Genomic DNA, 23,420 nt, shown 5'->3' on the forward strand with positions numbered 1-23,420 from the left:
ACATAGAATATAAAAAACTTTTTACCATTTTATATGATAATTTTTCAACCTGCTTTAAGTCATAAAAGCCAAGGAACAAATCTAGCAAATAAGGTATAATATCTTCTTTTTGTAAATAGATATGTAAAATGTTCTCTAAACAGCAGGTGGCAATATTTTAAATTTGATTGCAGCAGCACCATCTTACCTCTATATAAGCAGGTGAAAGACAGTTTTAAAAGCCCAAGACAGTTAAGAACCTTGACATGCTCAGACTACGTTAGGTAACTTCAAATATTAAAAGGATCTTATTTAGTCATGCCCACTGTTCTAAAGGCATTTCTCCCTGGGCAAAGTAAATGTTTTTGTATACTGCTTCTTAATTCTTATGCAGCACAGGAACAATTAGACAGTGCTAACCTGCATAGGTGTCCTTCTCAACCAAAGCCTGCATCCTGGCTAGATCTTATCATTCTACATTTCTATGGCCTTAAGAATGAACAAAACTGCCTTAGCTGGTTTGGTGTAGTAGATAAAGCATCGGTCTGTGGACTGAAGGGTCCCAGGTTTGATTCCAGGCAAGGGCACATGCCCAGGTTGTGGTCTTGACCCCCAGTAGGGGGCGTGCAGGAGGCAGCCAATCAATGATTCTCTCTCATCATTGATGTTTTCATTTTTTATCTCTCTCTCCCTCTCCCTTCCTCTCTGAAATCAATAAAAATATCTTTAAAAAAAAGAAAGAATGAACAATACTAACTTCATATCTTTGGTAAGCTCTAAAGACACCTCCTGACATTGCGCTCTTCGAGCCCAGTGTCTGTTGGTATTAGAGTTGAATTATAAGTCATTAAAATTTGAAGTAAGGTGAAATCCAAAGTTTTGACCACTAGATACCTTTTAGAATTCTTTGGTTTTTCTAAACTGCAGTAGTTATATTAGAGACAGAACGCCATCATTTTCTGAACTGAAAGAGGAACCTGGAACAGCTGCACTCAGCAGCCTCACCAGGAACCAGAGAGCCAGCGAGATCAGCTAGCTTCCCTACAGCCACACGAGCAGCATCGGGACTTTAACTGGGTCTTCAAATTCTCCAAGGCCAGCACGTTCCCCTTCACACATAGCTGTGCTATTCTAAAACTCCATCCTATCATCTTTTCTAGCATGTTTATAACCATGTTGCCTATGATATCATTCTAAAATCCTAATTTTCACATGCTTATTAAGTCCTCACTCACTCAGTATGTATGTCAATAATATTTTATGAAATGTATGTACAATTAGGAAGGAGTCTTTGTTCCAAATAATGTTTTAAAATCCAGGGTGGGGCTAAGTAGGTTAACAGTTGTTCATATAGAAAATAAAATAATAATTAATAAAGAATAATACAAAAATAAACTATACTGTATTTCATGCACTCACAACTGTAAACCTCTTTTGTCCAAACATGTATATGATGTATGATGTCAGTAGTTTCTACCTCTAATTTTTTTTCTATGCTTACATGTCAAATCCTTTAATGTAGCAGCACTGCCATTCATTCACTACTAATTAAGATCTTACACTTTCATTTTAAAATGTGCTCCTCAACAGAATTTCCTTTTTCAGTGGAAAATGGGCCAAGGGCAAGTAAATGGGGATGTCCAGGGTCATGCATCAAGACGAATTAACAGCAGAATTTACAAGTGTCTGGATTTCAACATCGTATTTTAATTTTCCCACTTAGCTATCTAACACGTCTTTATATTCTACTATAAATAATCTAATGCAATTTGTTTTGTGTTCTCAGTAAACAAATCTTTTACAAAAATAGTGAAAACCCTAGCTAGGTAGCTCAGTTGGTTGGAGCGTCATCCCACACACCAAAAGACTGCAAGTTCAGTCCCTAGTCAGGATGTGTATAAAAGGCAAAGGATCGCTATTTCTCTCTCACATTAATGTTTCACTGTTTCTCTCTCTCCCTCTCTCACTTTCTCTCTCTCTCTAAAAATTTATTTTTAAAAATTTGTGAATAATAATACCCCAAACTATTTTAAATCATATCTAGCTATGTTATTGTTCAATATGGCTACCTTTGTATTATCACATTTTCAATGTCATTTTGCAGCAAATGATTTAAAAACCTATAGAATAGTCCATGACACACAGAGAGAGGAAACTCTATACATTATGGACACAAGTAAATTGTCACTTATCATTAGCAACACTTCAATTGAGAAAGTACTGCCCTTAACCAATGACAATATTTTTAATCCTTTTTTTTTTTTTTTAAGGTAACAAAATTTTTTCACTGAGAAAACCTCAGTTAATCCTCACCAGGACATCGCTGCTCACTGCATCTCCTCACTTCTTCGCCCGTTCCTTCACATTGCTGTCCTGTTATCGCTACACCCTGACAGGTCCTTATTCGCCTTTCCCAGCCACCGTCACAGGACTTGGAACATCCACTCCAATGACCCCACTGATTCCACTGACCATTGGCTGAAAGAAATATGTCATGATCAGTGTCACTGATTTAGTAATTTTAAAATCTAAGGACCATTACTTAGTCTGTTCAACTTTTATTAATCTACTACCATGGATAAACTTTATTTAAATATTTGTCTTGCTGGTAAAATCAAGAGCATTGTAATGAACAGAAATTTATAAGTTTGTCAGAATCTTCAATATTTTGAAGAGATTGAACTTTATTTGTAAAAAGTACAAATTCAATATTAAACTTCATCAATTTAATCAATATTTAAATTAAGACTCTCCTGAATTCTGCTGCTTTATTAATGTGGCATGCAGTAGAATGAGTCTGGGTATAATTGGCTTCATTTAATAAAAACATATAATCATGTGGTTATACCATGACTGTCTGGCATGATTCTGTCACAATTTTTAAATGGCAAGCATCTCTTAAATATATAGTCAGGTCTTACCTGTACACTCTGGATTATAGCACTCTCTGCTTTCTGCCCATGGCCCTCTGCACTCAGAACCCCCATGAGCCGCAGCAGTACACTGCCGGCTTCTCTGCTGGGTCCCATTCGAGCAGGTCACCGAGCACTGGCTCCATGAGCTCCACTCCTGCCACTGTCCATCAACTGCCAAACAAAAAGAGAGACCATGTAAGGAGACCTTCCAGTAGAGAAGGCTCTACAAAAAGTACAAGGTAAAACCAGCCTTGAAGATGAATCCCAATCAAGGGACTCTAAAGAGATACATACAATGGAAGGTCACAATGGCATTAGATTGTATTACTTCCCTTAGAGCTACTACTACCTTATTTTTTCACTTCTATTTCCTTTTATGTATCCAGTATCTATTTTGATTCATTTATTTCTCAAAAAATACTTATTAATGACTCAAAGCTGCAAGACCTTGATGGGTATAGAGAAGACTGAACAAAATAAATACTGACCAATAACTCATAGAGCTCATATTTGAGAGTAGAAGTCCCTAGAATGAGTTACACAATGTGTTACATGCTAAACAGATTAATTATATAGCATCACTGCAAAGGACACTTTCAAGATACTGTGAGATAAGAGTTCAGAGGGTCTGGGGAATCTTCCTTGACATGAGGTTTCAGGCAAGCCCTGAATGATAATGGGGAAATACCTAGGGCAAGAGTCAGTTCCAGGAAGATATACCAAGGTCCTTAGCAGAAGAAACATGGGCACTTCCCGGACCTGAATAAAGGCTGTTGTGAATGGAATCAAGAGAGCCAGGTGAAGAGTTCTACCAGAGGGGAGGGCAAAAAGGCAGATGCTAGATTTTGTAGGCTTTTTGTCAACGTGTTAAGGATTTGGACTACTATTCTCAGACCATTAAGAAGCTAGTGAAGGATTTAAATAGGACTCTATGATTAGATCTAATGCCAGTTGGAGAAAGAATTATGGGAGAGGGTAGGGAGGGTCTGAGCGAGGATGATGTTGGCAAGGTCCATGGAGTGTCCTGGAAAGATTAGAAAGCTATGGGGGGAGGGGGCACATAGCAAGAGGGTCTCCTGAAGAACTTGTCACGGGAACTGAAGTGGAGAGAGGGTCCAGATGACTCCCAAGTGTCTGGTGACTAAAATTTAATATAGGCTGTTGCACTTGTCTTTGGAAGATTCAAATTGAGACTGATTTATTTATTCATTTATTAAAATGATTTTTGAGATTCTATTAGTTATCAGACACTATGATAGGTGTTATAAGAGATAGAGAAATAAAATATAAACCCCAATCTCAAAAAAATCTTATAACTTAGTAGAAGAATGACATTATGCATGCAAATAAGTAATAAGTAAAAGCAATACTGTCTTAACATGGCACATGGAGGCTTTCTGAGGATAGATCACATCAATTTGGGGGATGACTATGTTAGATGGGTATGGTGAAATTTGGATAACTTAGAAAAAGGCAACAGCATTCGCTAAGGCATAATCACAAAATGCAAGTGAGCAAAGAATTCAGGCAAAATATTTACCTAATTTAGAATGCATTAATTAGCCTGTAAGAGTTATAAATGCACTAGTATATGACTGCCTACTTTTCTCCAATATCATTCCGTGGTTGTTAGTCAATTTCCTTCCAGTGAAAGAGAATTCACCATAAATACAAGGTTCCAACATAAGTTAGTGCTGCTATGAAGACCCATCTAATCAAACATGAAAGCCTGGTGGATTTTGAGTAAGTGCTTTCAACCTAATTTCAGGCCTTGCAGGTCGCTATTAAAAAGACAGTAGTTTAATAGATACCTAGATGTACTTAATAAATCCTTTGTGAGATTAACAATCATAAAATGCCAAGTTAATCATCCTATTCATGTAATTTTAGCATCTCATTGTATTAAAATACCTGATACAATCTTATTGGCTATGTAGTCCATTTGCCAGATAAAAAAAAAGAACAGTCTAGTGAGTCAATAGGAGTTCATAAATTACCCATTTCCTTTCTATTATGGCTTTAAAGATAAGCACGCTTTTCATTTCAGAATCTTGCTTTTCAAAGATAACATTTAATGAGTTTGCATGATGAACCCTCACTCTCCTAACCATTCTGAGAAGAATTAAAAAAAAATAAGAGTCATTCCTGCACCTTGACATCTATTTGGCAAAATAATGTATGGGTAGTCAAATTACTGAGAACATTCAGAAAGTAACACATAACAAAGATAAATTAGGTGATGCCAACTTTATTCTGTGCCGAGTAACTATAATAAAAGAATATGTGATACCCTTAATCATTCTGGTTATAGGTAAATTTTCAGTATTTTTTTTAATGAATGTAATAGTTACACACTCATTGGCAGAGAAAAGATCTCCTTCCAGCTAAGGAGATGTGGAGTCAGGAATGAGCAAGTCAAATGTGGAAGGAGAAGATAATTTGGCAAGGGTTTGTAATATTGATGAGGAATGAGAAAAGACCTTACTGAAAAGAGACTGGAAAGAATAATAATATTTATGAAATAGTTTTTTCATTAAGCTCTTCCTGTAAGAAGGTTTTACATCACCACTAGCAAAACTATAAAAAGACATTTGTAATACTAGTTATTCAGTCCTTTTAGTTAATGTACACATTTTATGTTTTGACTAAAGTTCAGGAAGGAGTTAATATTAGAAACTTGAAGAAACCTTTGTGGTTCAACACTACCATAATAATCAACAAAGCATGTTTTAGAGGGAATGGAAGATGTATCAAGTGGACGTTTTATTTTACACTGAGAACTATTAAGTTACTTTTATTGAACATTAACTTCAATATTATAAAAGAATTGACCTGACAAAGTAACTGATTGGATATTTTTTTTAATAGGAAAAATCCAATATTCCTTTAATATGATAAGTCTAAGTTACTGGGAAAATGGAAAACTGAGAAGTTAGGAAGAGAGGGACATGTGAATGTAATTTAAAAGATTAGACAAAATCCTATATAATAAAGCAGTAATATGCAAATTGGCTGTCATACCCTCGTACAAGATGGTCGCCCCCATGTGGTCAAAGATGGCAACCACAAGATGGTCGGCAAGGGAGAGCAGTTAGGGGCAACCAGGCCCACAGGAGAGGGCAGTTAGGAGTGACCGGGCTGGCAGGGGAGGGAAGTGGGGGGGCAGGCTGGCAGGGGAGGGCAGTTAGGGGCAACCAGGCCAGCAAGGGAGGGCATTTGGGGGTGACTGGGCTGGCAAGGGAGCAGTTAGGCATGGATCAGGCTGGCAGGGGAGTTGTTAGGGTGTGATCAGGATGGCAGGCAGAAGTGGTTAGGGGCAATCAGGCAGGCATGCAGGCGAGTATTTGGGAGCCAGAAGTCCCGGAGATTGTGAGAGGGATGTCCGACTGCCAGTTTAGGCACAATCCCTGTGGGCCTAAACTGGCAGTCGGACATTCCCCGAGGGGTCCCAGATTAGAGAGGGTGCAGGTTGGGCTGAAGGACACCCCCTCACCCCCCAGTGCACGAATTTCGTGCACCGGGCCTCTAGTACATTATATAACATTCATGAAAAAAAATTCTTTTAGTGCCAAATATGGGATATTGCTTTATTTCAGGTCTTATTTTTCAGTTTGATATCCTAGAATTAACAAAACCATTAATTATGCCCTTTTTAGGGACATCAGCCCCAAGACTTTTCAGGAAATGGTAGTGTCATTTTGTTCTGAATGCAGGACTAGGAGGGTTTTGAGAGGTGAAAATTAAGAGTTCTGCTTTGGACATTTCAGTACTTCCCAGTAGGATATATGCATTTCATTTCAGGGATAACTGTTAAGATATTATAATAATGAAATATTTATCACTTGATCTATCTAATATTTCTTTTTTTATAACCACTCAGCTAGGTACTCCAAAAAGTGAAGGGGTTGCTTTTTCCTCTTTATCTGATGCTGATCTGGGATCCAGGGTGGTTTCCCCTTCAGCTGGGCACTCAGGCTGCTTTTCACCTCCATTGAGTGTCAAGGCAACAGTGACAATCCAGGCCTCTCCCCACAGCCCCTGCCCCTGTGTATAGCTCATTTCTGACATTTGTGAGAAGATAACTCCCAGAATCATGACAAACCCACAAATTTGAAAATATCTCAATACTTTCTTTCTAAAACTTTGTTCCTATTGGAAACTGATTAACATCTTGTCATTCTTTCAGAAAAGTGTTCCCTGATAATTGGGGAAGTGTAAACACTCCAAAACTCCCAGGGGAGTCTCCTAATGCACTGATAAGTAAAGATTCACAGAGAGCCCTAACTGGTTTGGCTCGGTGGGTAAAGTGTTGGCCTAAGGACTGAATGGTCGCAGATTGGATTCCAGTCAAAGGCATGTACCTTGGTTGTGCGCACACCCCCAGTAGGAGGTGTGCAGGAGGCAGCTGATCGATGTTTCTCTCTCATCGATGTTTCTAACTTTCTATCCCTTTCCCTTCCTCTCTGTGAAAAATAAATAAAAATATTTAAAGAAAAGATTCACAGAGAATCTAGACTATGACTAGCATTGTTCTACTAGATTCTGGGAAAACTCAGATGTTAAAGGCCAACCAAGCTCTGTTCTCAAAGAACACATAGTCTGAGGAGCTGTGGTGAAGACAGATGATAGACAAGTAAGCAAAGAAATAAGCAGGAAAGTTGCAGCTAGAAGCGCTATAAAGACAGAATGATAGAGAGAGCACTGTGACAGGAACTACCCAGCCATGCCTTTAGGAAGAAATCAAATATGAACTGAGTCCTGAGTCACGAGAAGAAGCCAGAAATGGGAAGATCCTTAAAAATCTCTTTGCAGGCTTCCTGGGGGATCCTAAGAGAGAAAGGATGCAGCTGCTTTAAGTGATGACCAAAATGCTCTTTGTTGGAATGAATGTGGAGGTGAAGAGATAAGAAAAAGGTCCAACTTACAGGGCAGACTGCAAGTTGGAAAGATGAAGGCTAAGAAATTGTAAGTAAAAAATCTTAAATGGGAGAGCAACTAAGATGGCGGCAAAGGTAAACACCGGGAAATTATCGCCTCACACAACAATTGAAAATTACCGCAAAGGACTGAGCAAACATCATCCAGACAACAGGAAGGCTGGCTGAGTGTAAAGTCCACAACTAGAAGGAAAGAAAAGCACGCTGAGAGCCAGAGGCGCTGCGGAGGTGAAGTGCAGAGGTACAGTGGCTCGCGCGCGCGAGGAAAGGGGGTAGCACCTGAGGACGCGGCTGACTTTTTGAGTCACAGGCTCCTGACTGCTCTGAACTCCGGTTCCGGGAAGTCTCTGGGGACCCAGGACTCATACGGGGAGAGGCTGGTCTGTTCGGCAGCGAGCGAACTTGAGGGCGGCTTTCCCTCAGAGGTGCTTGCAGCCATTACCGGAACACTGAGACGCGCGACTCCGGGCGGAGAATCGGCCATGGCTGCTTTCTCCGCCCTCTGACTCCCTGAGACCCCGCCCCACCCAGGCTGCGGCAGAGGCTTTTGCATGTGAATGTACCTAACTGCAGCCGAACCAGGCAGACCTGGAACTTCCAAGAGAAGGCCCAAGGCCCCGCAGCGGCTTGCATTGCTTCACAGCTGAGCCTCTTCGTGGCTCCTGCTGTGTGGCCTCAGGCAGAGGCTGAATTAGCACCTCCTTAGATCCAGGAGCCACTGTACCTAGTGGTCAGAGGGGGTCCATCCAGACTGCAATTCCTCAGATCCATAAGGGACGCACTCAGGGAGCAGACTCAGTGAGCACCAAAGCCCCACTGAAGCAAGTCTTGCCCCAGAAGGGTGTCTTCAGCACAGAAGTTCTCCCACTTTAGACACAGCTGATTCTCACAGCCAATTGGCCTGGAGGTCAATTCCTCCCAGTGATTCTACAACAACCAAGGCACCAAGAGTGCACCAAGAGTGTCCACCCCAGGTAACTGGGGAGGCTGAGCTACTGGGCCCTACAGGACACCTGGCGCACAGGGCCACTCTATCAACACAGGGAAGCTGCCAAAATGCGGAGACAAAGAAACAGGTCACAAATGGCAGAAATGGAGGAAAGCAAACGATTGGATATAGAGTTTAAGGCCACGGTTATAAGGTTTTTCAAGAATTTTATGGAAACCGCCGATAAATTTAATGAATCCCTCAATAAGTATAGGGAGACCATGGAGGACATGAAAAAGAACCAACTAGAAATTAAGCATACACTGACTGAAATAAAGAATAATTTACAGAGATCCAGCAGCAGAAAAGAGGATCCCAAGAATCAAGTCAAAGATTTGAAATACAAAGAAACAAAAAATACCCAACCGAAAAAGAAAAAAGAAAAGAGATTCCAAAAATATGAAGATAGTGTAAGGAACCTCTGGGACAACTTCAAGCGTACCAACATCAGAATTATAGGGGTACCAGAAGGAGAGAGAGGGCAAGATATTGAAAACCTTTTTGAAGAAATAATGACAGAAAACTTCCCCTACCTGGTGAAAGAAATGGACTTACAAGTCCAGGAAGCGCAGAGAACCCCAAACAAAAGGAATCCAAGGAGGACCACACCAAGACACATCATAATTAAAATGCCAAGAGCAAAAGATAAAGAGAGAATCTTAAAAGCAGCAAGAGAAAGACAGTCAGTTACCTACAAGGGAGTACCCATACGACTGTCAGCTGATTTCTCAACAGAAACCATGCAGGCCAGAAGAGACTGGCAAGAAATATTCAAAGTGATGAATAGCAAGAACCTGCAACCAAGATTACTTTATCCAGCAAAGCTATCATTCAGAATAGAAGGTCAGATAAAGAGCTTCACGGATAAGAAAAAGCTAAAGGAGTTCATCACCACCAAACCAGCATTATATGAAATGCTGAAAGGTATTCTTTAAGAAGAGGAAGAAGAAAAAGGAACTCTTACCATTTGCCACAGCATGGATGGAACTTGAGAGCGGATAAATACCACAGGATCTCACTCATTTGTGGAATATAATGAACAACATAAGCTGATGAACAAGGACTGATCCAGAGACGGAGAGGCATTGATTGGACTGTCGGGACTTGGAGGGAAGGTAGGGGAGGGTGGGGGTAAGGGGGAAAGATCAACCAAAGGACTTATATGCAAGCATATAGGCCTAATCAATGGACATGGACAACGGGGGGGTGAGGGCATGAGCGGGGGTGGGGGGGTGGGGGGTAGAGGGTAACGTGGGGACAAGGACACATATGTAATATCTTAATCAATAAAAAATATAAAAAAAATAAAATAAATAAAAAAAATAATAAAATAAAAAAAATCTCTTTGCAAGTGCAAATTCTTGAGTTCAAGAAGGCTTTGTGCATTTCAGAACAGAGAAAGGGCTTGTGGGGATCATGAAGAGGGAGAGGAGGGAGGAGATGATTTCAGATGGTGTGCAGAAGTCAGATCCCGTAGGGCTCTGTAGGTCATGTGAGCAACTAGGATGAGAAGAAATGAGATGCTTTTAAAGTAGGGAAGTGATGTAACATGACTTACATTTTAACACATCGCAGTTGTGTGTAAAATGGATTGTACGAGGGCAAGAACAGGTATTAGTCGATGTTAGGAGACTATATTGTAGCCAGACACAGGTGATAGTGACTTGGATTATGATGACATTAGTGGAAAGAGAAAAAAGAAAATAAATTTGAGATATTTTTCTGGATGTAGAGCTGATAGGTTGCTGGGAGGGTATGAAAAATAGAGAATCAAAGTTGAATTTTAAGGTTTTGGCTTACTGAAACAAATAAATGGTAGAACCTTTGACTGAACTGGGTCAGACTAGCATTCAAATAGCCCTGAAATAAAAATGTCAATTTTGAACACTATGAATTAGTAATGCCATTATAGACACGATGCAGGGAGTCCTGAATTACATAAATGTGCCTTACACATTTATTTGAAATGTAATCATCCTTCTTTTCTTTTCCTTTTTTATCCTTTCATGAAACATCATGTGATAATAAACATCAGGTACATAAGGTGAAGAATAAACACTTTCTTAGGCTTTTTCATTTTCCCTTCACGTCCATCATAAGCGTTTGCAGTTGGATATTTTTAGACCCACGTTTCAATTTAAAAACTTCAAAATGCTTATTACTTTATGGGTCGTCTTACAAAGGTGAGTAAGAAGAGAGAACAATCGGGCTGCGCTTTGGAGCTGGGAGAGTGCTGAGAGACCAGCCTGTCTCACCGTCACGTAATGTGCTTCCTTAAACAACACTGTCATACTGGGGACAGTTAACGATTCGCTTCAGCACCGTGACACATGACCAGATTTTCTGGGCCTGGAAGAATTCAAATGGCAAAGGCTAAATTGCTAGATTCCTGGGGTTTACTTTGTTCTATAAATTTCTTCTTGCTATATACACAGAGTTGCAACTGTGTTCACCTGGAAGAGAAACCTGTCTCCCACGTATGGGGCCAAATGAAATCCCGTGATACATTGTATGAAAATATCATTTTCAGCCTATTTTTGCATCTTGATCAATAACTGGTGACAATATAGCATAGAAAGAAAAACAAAAACCACAAATTAGATTATGTACTCATCCACAAAGTCATGATTATTTGGATACTAAAACGTAATTTCAGGGACTGTTCTGAGTGGATTGTTGCTGACTCATTAAACTATCTGTAGGAAGGAGTTGCGGGGAGAAGAATCCTAGCCACTGACTTTGAAGCTATCTAATTTAGTGATGGCAAAATTCTGAGTCCGGATTTTTATTGAGTGGGAGGTCACCGAGGAAACTAAGAAGGATACAAGACTGGGGATACAAGACTGAAAGGTAAGCTAAACTGGTTTGGCTCAGTGAATAGAGCATCAGCCTGTGGACTGAAAGGTCCCAGGTTCGATTCCGATCAAGGGCATGTACCTTGGTTGCGGGCACATCCCCAGTAGGAGGTGTGCAGGAGGCAGCTGATCGATGTTTCTCTCTCATCGATGTTTCTAACTCCCTATACCTCTCCCTTTCTCTCTGTAAAAAATCAATAAAATATATTTAAAAAAAAAGACTGAAAGGTAAAACTGCCATCCTCTTGCTATGGACATATGCTGAAGAACATAAACTTATGTTCCCCACTTGCCAATTTAAAATAAATTACAAAAGAGAAAATTCAGAATGAAATACCATTTAAAAATTAGAATTAAAATTGGAAGCAAGAGCAATGATGACAAGGTTTATGCATATAAGCATAACCAATGGTCACAGACAGTAGGGGAGTGAGGGCATGGGCAGGGGATGGTTTGGGGAACATTGGGAGATAAGGACACATATGTAATACCTTAATCAATAAAGAAAGTGAAAGCAAGTTATGATAAGGGCTAAGAAGAATTTTTAAAAAGTTGGTAAGTTAAGACAAAGTTTAAATGAGAAAAAATATTAAATAATAAAAGAAAACAAACCAGGACTAATTAAGGCACAGTTTCTTAAACTCCTATAAGCTCAACTGAAAGATCACTGGAATCAGTGAAGTGACCCAGAATGACTACAGTTGCCATACAAAAGACTAGAGTTAAAAAAGATAAACTGCAAATCAATTAAAGAACAGGTTAATGAGGTAGCATTTGTGTTTCAAATTGTAACATCCTCATGCAAAGACAACCAGGGACCTTTGAACCAAGTTCAGGCAAGTGTTTATTAGCCTCTTTCCACTCAATGTCCTCACCAAAAGGTTTCCCTGCAGAGGGACCTTGGCCAGGACGCCCTCTCATAGCTGCCGAGAAATCAACATTTTAGGTCCACAGGAGACTGAAGCCTCTTGCTGTAATAACAGGTATTTGGGTCCCACTGTGTTCCTACGTTGATATTCCCTCACTGCCAAGAATAAAAACCCAACTTGTTCAAGTCCAGGTGTTATCCTGATGGTCTTTGACTGGGAAGCATAGCTATATTACTTATACACTGTTTGCTATTTGCCACATTCACTCCCTAATCATCTCACATAGTCCTCTCAACATCCTTATTACCATTGTCCCCATTTTACAGGTGAAGAAACTAGGGAACAGAGAAGCAACAGGGATATTGAAAGGTAAGGTCTACATTTAAAATTCCAAGTTCCTTTCACGATACCACATCAATGTATTATTAAATATATTCAGAAAAATATCCTAAAAAACATTTGGGGATGAGTTCTAGAAATTTGGCTATGTACATGTCAAGAAAATCCATTCAATAGTAATTTATTGGATACTATCAGGTACAAAGTTGCATGGGGAGATAAAGAGGAGATGGAACAGAATACCATTGACCTCAAATGCATCAATTAATACTACTATAAACTTGATGCAGTTAGTGACTGCATTGACTATTCAGAGAAAACAGAAAAAAATAGATTGGATTGCCAGAAGTTCTAAGTTTGGTGAGATAAAAGAAACGGATCATAAAGACGATTGATCATACACACATATATACACACCCTTGCATAATATCACACATAATTACCAGTGTACAGGAGAAAAGGTAGAAAATGAGTTCACATTATTTTTATGAGTCAGTGAATGAATCATAGTGACTCCCTTTTGTTGCTCTATACCTCTCGCCCACCTTCCCCCAATCAACACTAGTCTCTATTCTTGGACATGGTACACAAATTAGTAACTATTAACTCCAACTAGGTTAATACCATACCTACACTTCACTTTTCTATTTTCTCTCCATAAATGGATCCCAGGTAAATGGTTTACCCTAACCTCAAAAGAAGTGGGAATAAGTTGAACACTGACTAAGAAAAGTACCTGATCAAAATAGGATGTCATCAATTTATAAGCTGATATCAAAATTTGCATAAATAAAATATATTTATTTATTTGATGCAAACAGTATACATCACCTCTACATAACATCCACTTTAATATAGTGGTTATGTGTGTTTCTTAAAGCAGGATGCTGGAATGCTATTTGACATGATCCCACACAAAAATGTCACTGTCCATTACCACAACCCACATGGTCAAATCCACATTTGTTGTTTCAAATGTTTCTTCTGAATTCGTCTGGTCTTTACTTTGCGTCTGGTCTAACCAAGGAGAACCAATTGTAAGCCTTGGCCTACTGTTTTCATTACTGATTATCTTCCTATGATAGACTTACCTCTTAAGATGATGTCTTAGGAATCTCAGGTAGGTTGGCTAAAAGAAATGTAGGTTGAACCCACTGAGTTCTCAAATCATTACCTTTCATTGAGGTAGACTATTTTTTAAAATATATTTTGATTGATTTCAGAGAGTAAGGGAGAGGGAGAGAGAGATAAAAACATCAATGATGAGAGAGAATCATTGATCAGCTGTCTTCTGCACACCCCCTACTAGGGATCAAGCCCACAACCACACATGAGCCCTGACCTGAAATCGAACTGTGACCTTCTGGTTCATAGGTCAGCACTCAACCATTAAGCCACACCAGCCGGGCTTGAGGTAGACTATATTTATGTGTTTTCTAGAACTGCACTCAAATTTTCACATGCTTATGTCTGAATCCTATGAAGAAATTGTAAATTTATTGAGATCAGGAACTATATGTTCTTCTCACTAGTGTCTTACATCTTGTTGATACTTGATGATGCTTTTTATATTTAGTAAAGATGCCTGAGTTTAGTAATAAGACAATTATTTCTAAGGAGAATTCCAAATGTTTAGACCAAATAAATCTTACATATTTCAAAAGCATAATGCCAACATTTTTGGCAGACATGGTAAGAATAGTAGATCTTCTGTAATGCAACTAAATTCAATAATGGAAATAATAGGAGTCATAAATGACACATGGTTAATTAAGTAATGAAGATGGCTCCATAATGATCATTTAAGAGAGAGCATGAGCTAGGCAAGATTTACAGATAATATAATCATACCTTTAAAAAATTAAGGACCTATACAAAAAAGAGCAATCTAATTTTTATGGTCTTAGAGAGATTCTAATGGTGGTGTAATCCTGTTAAAACAAGTCCTTGAACACATATGCAGCACCTACTTGGCATGATAAAGCAACAACTATACCAACTTAGGAAATGGCGTTTCTTATCTGAACTCTAACAACTTAGCATCCCTGTCCCTATTGATAGCCAAGCATTTTATTCTAAAAAAAGTTCCTGGGAGGTAGACTATGAGAAAACTGATTGCTAACATTTCAACTGATCAGTGCCATTTTGTCTTTGAACTGGGGATCAACTGGGGCAAAAGAAGTAATAAAACCAAATATGTTAAAAGATTCTACAGTTAGCTATTTTTAAAAAAATTTCTCCATGTTTTCTACTTTTTCATATTTCACGGACAAATAAGAATGAACTGTATTCGATTCTATAAATGTCAAAGCTAAGCACTTAAAAAAAGATTCTAAAATTTCTATAAGCTTCCCCAAATCTTTGGAATAAAGGCAGGGCATTTGTGTGTCTGTGTGTATCTGTATGTTTCTAGAGAAAGGTAGATATAAGACAGAACATAACTGATTTCATTAATAAACTTTCCGGGGGTAATTTGAAAATAAATGATGATTTTTTGACTCCCCAATAGTTATAATTACATGAACACCGAATTGTATGAGTTATATCCATAATTCATAAAATTCTAAGAGAACAATGTTACTCAATATAAATATTATGTCTTTAAATGTATATTCCTAAGTATAGGAACCTACTAGTCTTTCTCTAAACTATAAGAAAACAAATAAGCTTGTTAGATGACTATTGTATATCTATATTTTGGATGGTTTTTCATAGTCTGAAGATGTTTTAGATGCTTACAATTTCCAGAAGAACTTTGAATTATTGTCTCAAAATATAGGATATAAACTTGAAGAATTTAAAGTGCGAATGAAACTGTGTGAGTTAGATAATGTGTTTGGAGCACATTTCTGGCATCCCAGCTATGTTGGTTGCATACAGAATATGTGACTAAATAGGCCTATGAGAAAATCTCCCTGGGAGTAGATGAATGATTATGTATTTTGGAATCTGCTACTCTTATTAGCCTTTGTCATTTGCCACTCATGTCTGCCTCTTCCTCTAAATTGTGCCTTTGCTAGTCCGGGGAGATTCTATCATTAGTGTGTGCGTGCATTTTCTCCCATAAATGGAAGCCCTTAAAACTGGAGATTAGGCTTTCTCATTTTGCAGGTTTTATGTTTGAATGTTTCAATAACCTAAATAACATCATTTTGAAGACTTCTCTCTGTAATAATGGATGACATTATTAAAGATAGGTAAAATAGAATTTAAAGACTTTAAAGGAAAGAAAAATTTAAAATAATATAAATACACTCTAAAAACAGATTATATAGTCTTTATAATTGCAATAATTATGACAGTTATGACCTAACTATTTGATGCATCTAGCAGTGAATCTAGGAGATTATATTTCCTAGCAAATATCTATCATTTTCATGCATGGTCATTTGCACATTTCCACTGCTTAATTGATTGAGTGTGAGAGAATAACATCTAAAGAACTGCTCTAAACCAGTCTCTCTAGTTATATGATGAAGGCTATAGTCATTCTCAAGTCTTTGGAACTCCTAAATCCTAGTAGAAAGCATTAATATACATAATTATAGAAATCCAATAAAGTGAGCAATGATTAGTATTCAGTCAAGGAAATATTATATACCATTGCATATGACAAAATCAAGAAGGGAACCCAGTTTAAACCAAGGAAAAATAAACAAAACCACATTTTTCAATGTGACAGAATGAAGGTTGTGCCCCTAATATTTCTTAATACATATCAGAGACCACATATGAAGTATACAAATTGCAATGGTTACAGATGCAGAATACACTCACCTGGGCAGAGAGCAATATTACAAGGCTTATGATGTGTTTCAGGTCCTTCACATGGCCTTCCTCCGTACTGAGGAGGTGTGCACGACCTTGTTCTTGTTCTTTGGCCTCGACCACATGTAAATGAACATAAACTCCATGGTGACCACTCCTCCCAAACTCCATGTACTGTAATAAAGCAAAGAAGCTTCAACAACAAAAGCAGAGAGGTAAAATCAAAGAGGTTTTTTTTTTCTCCTTATAATTAAGAAAAAACAACAACACACTAATCAAATAGACAAGTATGAAGATATTTTAAAAATTCAGTTAATGTTCTTATTTGCCACAAAATATAAACATTAGAAAGTTAGTAATTAAGAAAACTGCATGTACCTTTTTTGTATGTAAAGTTATTCATGTTATAAAGTTTAAGTGTTTTCTTTGCTTAATGGAAATGTAGCTCTTTCCTCACTGGTAAAATAGACATGAATTATTTTTTAACTAAAAGTGGTATCAACTAGGGTAGTATTAGAAAAGTAAATTTCTGGTAACAGGAGAAGATCCTCTGGAGTTAACTTTGCATTCAAATAGAATATGGGCCTACATAATTCTTCTAACAAAGTTTCAGGATTAATGACTTTTATGGTGGTGTCAGGGAGAAAAAAAATCTGAAAATTTATGATACAATTTAAAAAGATTTTAAACTCACATTTTAAAAACGAAATGTAGTTTTGTCATTTAAAAATGTAATTCTTTAAACCATTTTTTGAATAAGGGGAAAATTTCAACAACTGTATCTACTTACATAAGAGCCTCCTCTTTACCCTGTTTTAAAAGGAGTGGCAAATATGAAGATCTCTTTCTAATAGCCATGAAACCAGAAGATGGCACTGGGAATCCTCCTAATTAATAAAAATTTCTACAGAAAACAAATGATCTAATTAAGATTATTGCCTAACATAATTAATTGATACAGCAATAGTTCAAGTATGCCATTGCAATAAATTCAAACTTGATCAGAAATACTAACACAACAGAAATAATAACCACTGTCCATAAATATTGAGATTTTTCACAAAAAAAGTCCTTTAGGGCTCAAAAGTTAGATCCTTTCCTTGCACTGCCAAATCGCCAATCTCGTCCTAATTCTTAATATTTGGGACAGTAAGTAATAGCACTCCATGGATAATACAAATTTGTTTTGTATATATATGCTGACCAATTTGCTATTATAAAAACACATAATAATACCTTAATTATGAGGTACTCATTCTCTTCTATTTATGCTACTGAGCTGCTCCAAATTGTGATACAAATATGTTCAAATATTGGAAAAATTAGCCAAATTTGAGTACTAGTCAATGACAAATTCTTTTAAGGTTCTATAAAACTTGCTAGAAAAAAAAATATTTTAAATATATAGAAAAAGAGTAAAAGAGTGAGATGAATTACAATGTTTATATTTTTCCCATATAAATTTGAGACAACTGAAGCCAATTTGTATTCATTGGAATAAGAATAAATAGTAAGTCTGTACTTCATCTAAAACATATACATATACAGCCCTAGCTGGTTTGGCTCAGTGGATAGAGCATTGGCCTGCAGACTGAAGGATCCCGGGTTCGATTCAAGTCAAGGGCACATGCCTGGGTTGTGGGCTTGATCCCCAGTAGGGGGAGTGCAGGAGGCAGCTTATCAATGATACTTTCTCATCATTGATATCTCTCTCTCTCCCTCTCCCTTCTTCTCTGAAATCAATAAAATTATACTTAAAAAATACACATATACATATATGTGCATATAGGCTTATAGGATTAATTATAGCAAGAAATTTTTAAATTAATTTATATGAATATTTTTATGTTAAATATATACTTTTAATCAATTTTTGCACTGATTTCTAATTACCAAGATCTCTCATTTAAAAACAACTTTTTTTCTTCCTATTTTCTACATAAAGTGTTAATAGTTCGCATGGTATTCATATTTCTGGTTCTGTTCATTTTTCTTGATCAAATCACACTACTCTATATACATTGAGTAATTTCAGAAAAAGGTTCCTAAACTGGCAGATATTTCTCTATTAATCTCAAAGAAGTATTGATTAATATTGATGGCTTAGTTAAGTTATAAAGCTGTAATCATCTGAAAAGTAATGATACTTACTACTTTTTAAGTCTTTATTGTTCCAGGTGAAATTTTATGACCCTTCTATATCATTTGAAAAAATCAAAAACACTTTTTTTTAATTTGAAAACAACACAAATTATTAATAATTTGTTATTTTAGATATTGCTGAATTAGTAGGAAATTATAGAACATATCTTAAATTTTGTAGATATTCATAAGATATGGTAAAATTAGATATTTTATTTTAATGGCAAATATTACATATTTTAAAAAAAATTTCAGTAAAGTATAAAAATCCATAAATAATCTAGTTGATTTGAAAAACCTATCTAGTAAAACCAAGAAAAGTAAGTTAAATTAATCAGTTTTTTTAGTTTTCTTCTTTACTTAGACAGTAATTATATTACGATATATCTGTGCTACCTGGAGATGAAGTGAGAAATACACAATACATGCCCAGCCGGGGTTGCTCAGTGGTTGAATATCAACCAATGAACCAAGAGGTCACCAGTTCAACTCCTAGTCAGGGCACATGCCTGGGTAGCAGGCTTGATCCCCAGTAGGGGGCATGCAAGAGGCATCTGATCGATCTATGTTTCTCTCTCTTTCTCCCTTCCTCTCTCTCTAAAAAATCAATAAAAGCATATTTTAAAAAATAAAAGTATATGCTTTATAAAACACACAAATTATATTACTATCAGATTTTTAAATAAACATACAAATTATCTTACGATTTAGATTGGAAAACTTAAAAAAAAAACAACTTCTTTAAGTAAAAGCGTTCTTTTTCTTAAATTCTTGGATTTTCTTAAAATCTATGGATTTGAAAACTGACATTTACAAAAAAATTTTTTTTTTCAAAACAATTCCTTTACCTAAATAAATTTTAAGGGATTAGAATACATATGAAGTAGACTAGTGGTTTTCAACCAGGGGCAGTTTTGCCCCACAGGGGGCATTTGGCAATATCCAGAGGGATTTTAGTTGTCACAGCTCAGTGGAAGGAGGAGAGCTACTGGCATCTAAATGGTAGAGGCCAGGGATGCTGCTAAATGTCCGAAGATGTCCAGGCCAGCTCCCCAGAACAAAGATTTATTTATGTCAAAATGTCAATAGTATGAATGTTGAGGAACCCTAGGACAGACCATAAAACTATAACTCAGAAATCAGGACAGTAAATAAACAATTTAATGTAGCTCCCTACTTTTCTCATTCTGCTTTCTGTTAAGCTTTGTCATTTTCTTTTTTGAGTAATAAGAGTTTTTGAAGAAACTATAATTTCAAAGCAACAATTTTGCAACAGGATATTTATCTCAGGATCCACATTAAAAGTAAGACATTATTCTATCATTTAACTAAGAAAACCCTTCTTTTGAAATTTGAATAATATGGGTAAAATATAACTAATTTATAACACAATTGATTAGCTTTTAATAGTGCAAATAAATGTAACTCTAATTCTATCATTCCAAATATTTAGTGGAAGGTGACTTTCATGTTCAGTTTGTCCTTGTATCATTTTTATTAATTAAATGCCAAATACACTTGAGTATCCACAGTATGACACATTGGTTATTAATTTATGAGCTTATTTTCTTCATGACAATTTTAGAAATTTAAAGTATTATTTTAGAAATATATTTACACTGTTTAAAGTATTATTTAAGCTTTTAAATTCACTTATTTTGTCACTGTTTTCAAGATATATTGTGTTGAAAAGAAACACGTATTTACCAGAATGGCAAATAACTGAACAAAATAAAGAATACAAAACATTTCATAACAAATGCAATAACCATCTAAAAGATATCACAATGCCCCATAGTGGAATAATTATTCTACATTTTTAAAATAATGAAGTTGCAAAATTATTCTTCTTGTTAGAAAATGAAAAAGAAATTTCTCTTTTCATTCTCTTTAATTCAACATCTGAACTATAACCATGATTAAAAGGTACACATTTCTTATTGTCAGTTCTATTTAACCAAATTCAGAAAGACAACCTATATATATATGTGACAGTGAAGAGAAACTAGTAATTAGTATACACTTCTTCAGTAGATACAATAGTAGGAGGTTTAAATATTTGAGAAAAAACTTTACACCAGAGAATATTACTCAGTTTTCTGGATATCAGACCCAGAGTGAAAGGGAGACCACTCTGGTTCCACTGCTGATGCGCCTTGCCCAGTGAAGGGACTCAACAGCCTGGCAGATGGATGGAGATTTCCAAATGTCTGTATGAATGTGCATAACTAGTGGCTGGAAAGTAAGCTCTGAATAGAGAATTGTGAACACTTTAGCACCAGCAGACTTCCGTTTGGGCATCCAATTGCCATTAGACTCTACCCTTGCATGATGAAAGGATCTTGAGTATTCAAAAGGATGATGACAAGATACATTTATATATAAGTACAACTCCATTTTCTATTGACACTTTTCTCATTGTCAAGGGCAGGGGACTCGATCCTGGAACCCTTAATACAAATACTGTACATAGGGGCCAGTTTAAGTATTAGACAATGTACTCTACCTACACTCGACTGAAAATCCATTAAGTTTTTATCCATGAGGTTGTTTTACCTATGTTTTAGGCATTTTATAATTCTTAAAATCCTCAGCTCCTTTCTGCTTCTTGTTTCCCTCCTCTGGACAAACATACCTAGATTCTGTTTGTGATATGGCCTGTTTTTATCTTTTTCATTGTCTTCTCCTTTCCATGACCAACTTAAGATATTTTTCTCCCTCTGAATCTTTCTATTTCTCACTTGAAGTTTTTCTCATGTAGTCTAATGCCTCCTGAGATTTATTTTTCTTGTTTTCAACAGAATTTCTTTATTCTGTCTTTCTTTCCTTCTAGCTTTCTTCACTGGTTAGCTTTTAATTCTTCCTTCACCTACTGCATTGTATCTCCCATTTCTGTTATAAAGGCATCTCCCTCCTCATGGCATCATTCCTCCTCCACCTCCTTTAACTTTTAGTTCTTTCAGATCATCTTTTATTTTATTTGTGATAAAAAATACATAATGTATAATTTAGCATCAAGACTATTCTAAGTGTACAATTTATTAGTGTTAAGTATAATTACATTGCTGTATAACAAATCTCCACAACTTTTTCATCTTGCAATTCAGAAACTCTGCACCCATTAAACGACTCCTCTAAACTGTCTTTTAATGGGTTGCCCTGGCCCATTCTGCTAGCAAATTGGGACTATCCCTGTGCTTCCCCCATACCACCCACGCTCTCTTCTTGCTTTTAGCAACTGCAGAACCAGCCATCTCTGGAAATCAAACTCAGCAGAAAACTTTAAAGCACAATTCAGCAGAAGAAATGCTGAGGCAGTGGCAGCCCCTTTCTTTATGCCCACCCCCTTTTGGAAGCCTCTGGAAAAGCTGTAAATGCAAGCGCAGTAGTCAGTATGTTTGCATCAGCCATCCACCAAATAGTTGAAAAAAAATAAATCTGAGGATTCACTATATCATGTGCTTTGGACTTCTTGACAGAAGATCCAGATTCATTGTAGTCCTTACATTTACATGAAAGTCAGTGGTTTGAGAGGGAGAAGCTCTTATATTATGCAATGCTTTAACTGAGAACAAAATTTTGATATTTCATGGAATAGCTATTGTGCTGTGCTCCATTTAACACACAGGTATATATATTTTACAATGACTTTATATTTAAAAGCAGCGGACAGCTCTGATGAGGGCAGCCACTTGAATGAAATGAATTAAGAGGAAATCCTTTACGCAGGGGCACTATTTTTCCCTGATAGGGTCAAATAAATGGTAGGAAAATAGCTGGCATCCTTAATGACCATATCAACCACTGCCTTAGACAATGGGTAGCGATCATACTTCCAGCATGCTGGAAAGGTATGTTATTCTTCGAACATGCAATTGGACATTTTCACCATCTAGAATAAGAAAATATATTGAACCTTAAATACGATAAGAAACAGGTATAGAAATTTTAAGTGTATAGTTCAATGGGTAGGGGAGTCATTTATCTCATTTCTTGACTGCTCTGAAAGCAGAAATAATCACATACATAGTAAAATTTCACAGCTGAGTAAGAATTACACTCATCCACTCTAATCAAAACGCCTATACCCAGTTCATATGTAAATAACAAATCAATCGTTCCAAATGCGTAGCATGACACAATTCAATAACATCCACAGTTGTAGTTGCTGCTAACACTACCTGGACAGAGGGCAGTGTTATTGCAAACCCTTGATTCTCTTAATGGGCCGCTGCAGTGTGTCCCGTAAGGTGATACACAAGTTCTGGTTCGCACCTGCGACCCTTGACCACAAGTAACTGAGCATGAGCTCCACTGGGACCACTCTTCCACACCAGATTCACCTGCGTGCAAGACAACAAACAGACATGAAATACTGTCTTGAATATTCATATACTAAGCATTTTAACAAAGACATTATGACATGCAAGAATAATTTAAGTGTGATAATACGACAGTACATCAACCAGTACAAGAAAACACAGGAGAAAAAAGAAATTTAAAGGGAGATACATATTACTCTATTGCGAGGTCCAAGTTTGCTATACCCCTGTTAGCAAAACTACTCTTCACAGATTCCTCTGTGCCATGGACACTGTGAAGGGCCAGTCGGAATTTTACAACAAGAA

The 23,420-nt window shown here is 36.9% G+C and overlaps 1 protein-coding gene across 2 annotated transcripts in view; it reads right to left on the reverse strand.

The window, feature by feature from the left end:
* Positions 1 to 23,420, reverse strand: part of ADGRB3 (adhesion G protein-coupled receptor B3) — a 689,753-nt gene that overhangs the window by 405,096 nt on the left and 261,237 nt on the right. For both annotated transcript variants that reach the window (XM_036318196.1, XM_036318195.1), the window contains 4 exons: positions 22,974 to 23,135; positions 16,660 to 16,824; positions 2,901 to 3,065; positions 2,293 to 2,457 (listed from right to left, as the gene is read on the reverse strand). In XM_036318196.1, the coding sequence (XP_036174089.1) occupies positions 2,293 to 2,457; positions 2,901 to 3,065; positions 16,660 to 16,824; positions 22,974 to 23,135 (657 nt within the window). The remainder of the gene's footprint in view (positions 1 to 2,292; positions 2,458 to 2,900; positions 3,066 to 16,659; positions 16,825 to 22,973; positions 23,136 to 23,420) is intronic.

Source organism: Myotis myotis, unplaced genomic scaffold, assembly GCF_014108235.1.
Source record: "Myotis myotis isolate mMyoMyo1 unplaced genomic scaffold, mMyoMyo1.p scaffold_m19_p_7, whole genome shotgun sequence".
NCBI lineage: Eukaryota > Metazoa > Chordata > Mammalia > Chiroptera > Vespertilionidae > Myotis > Myotis myotis.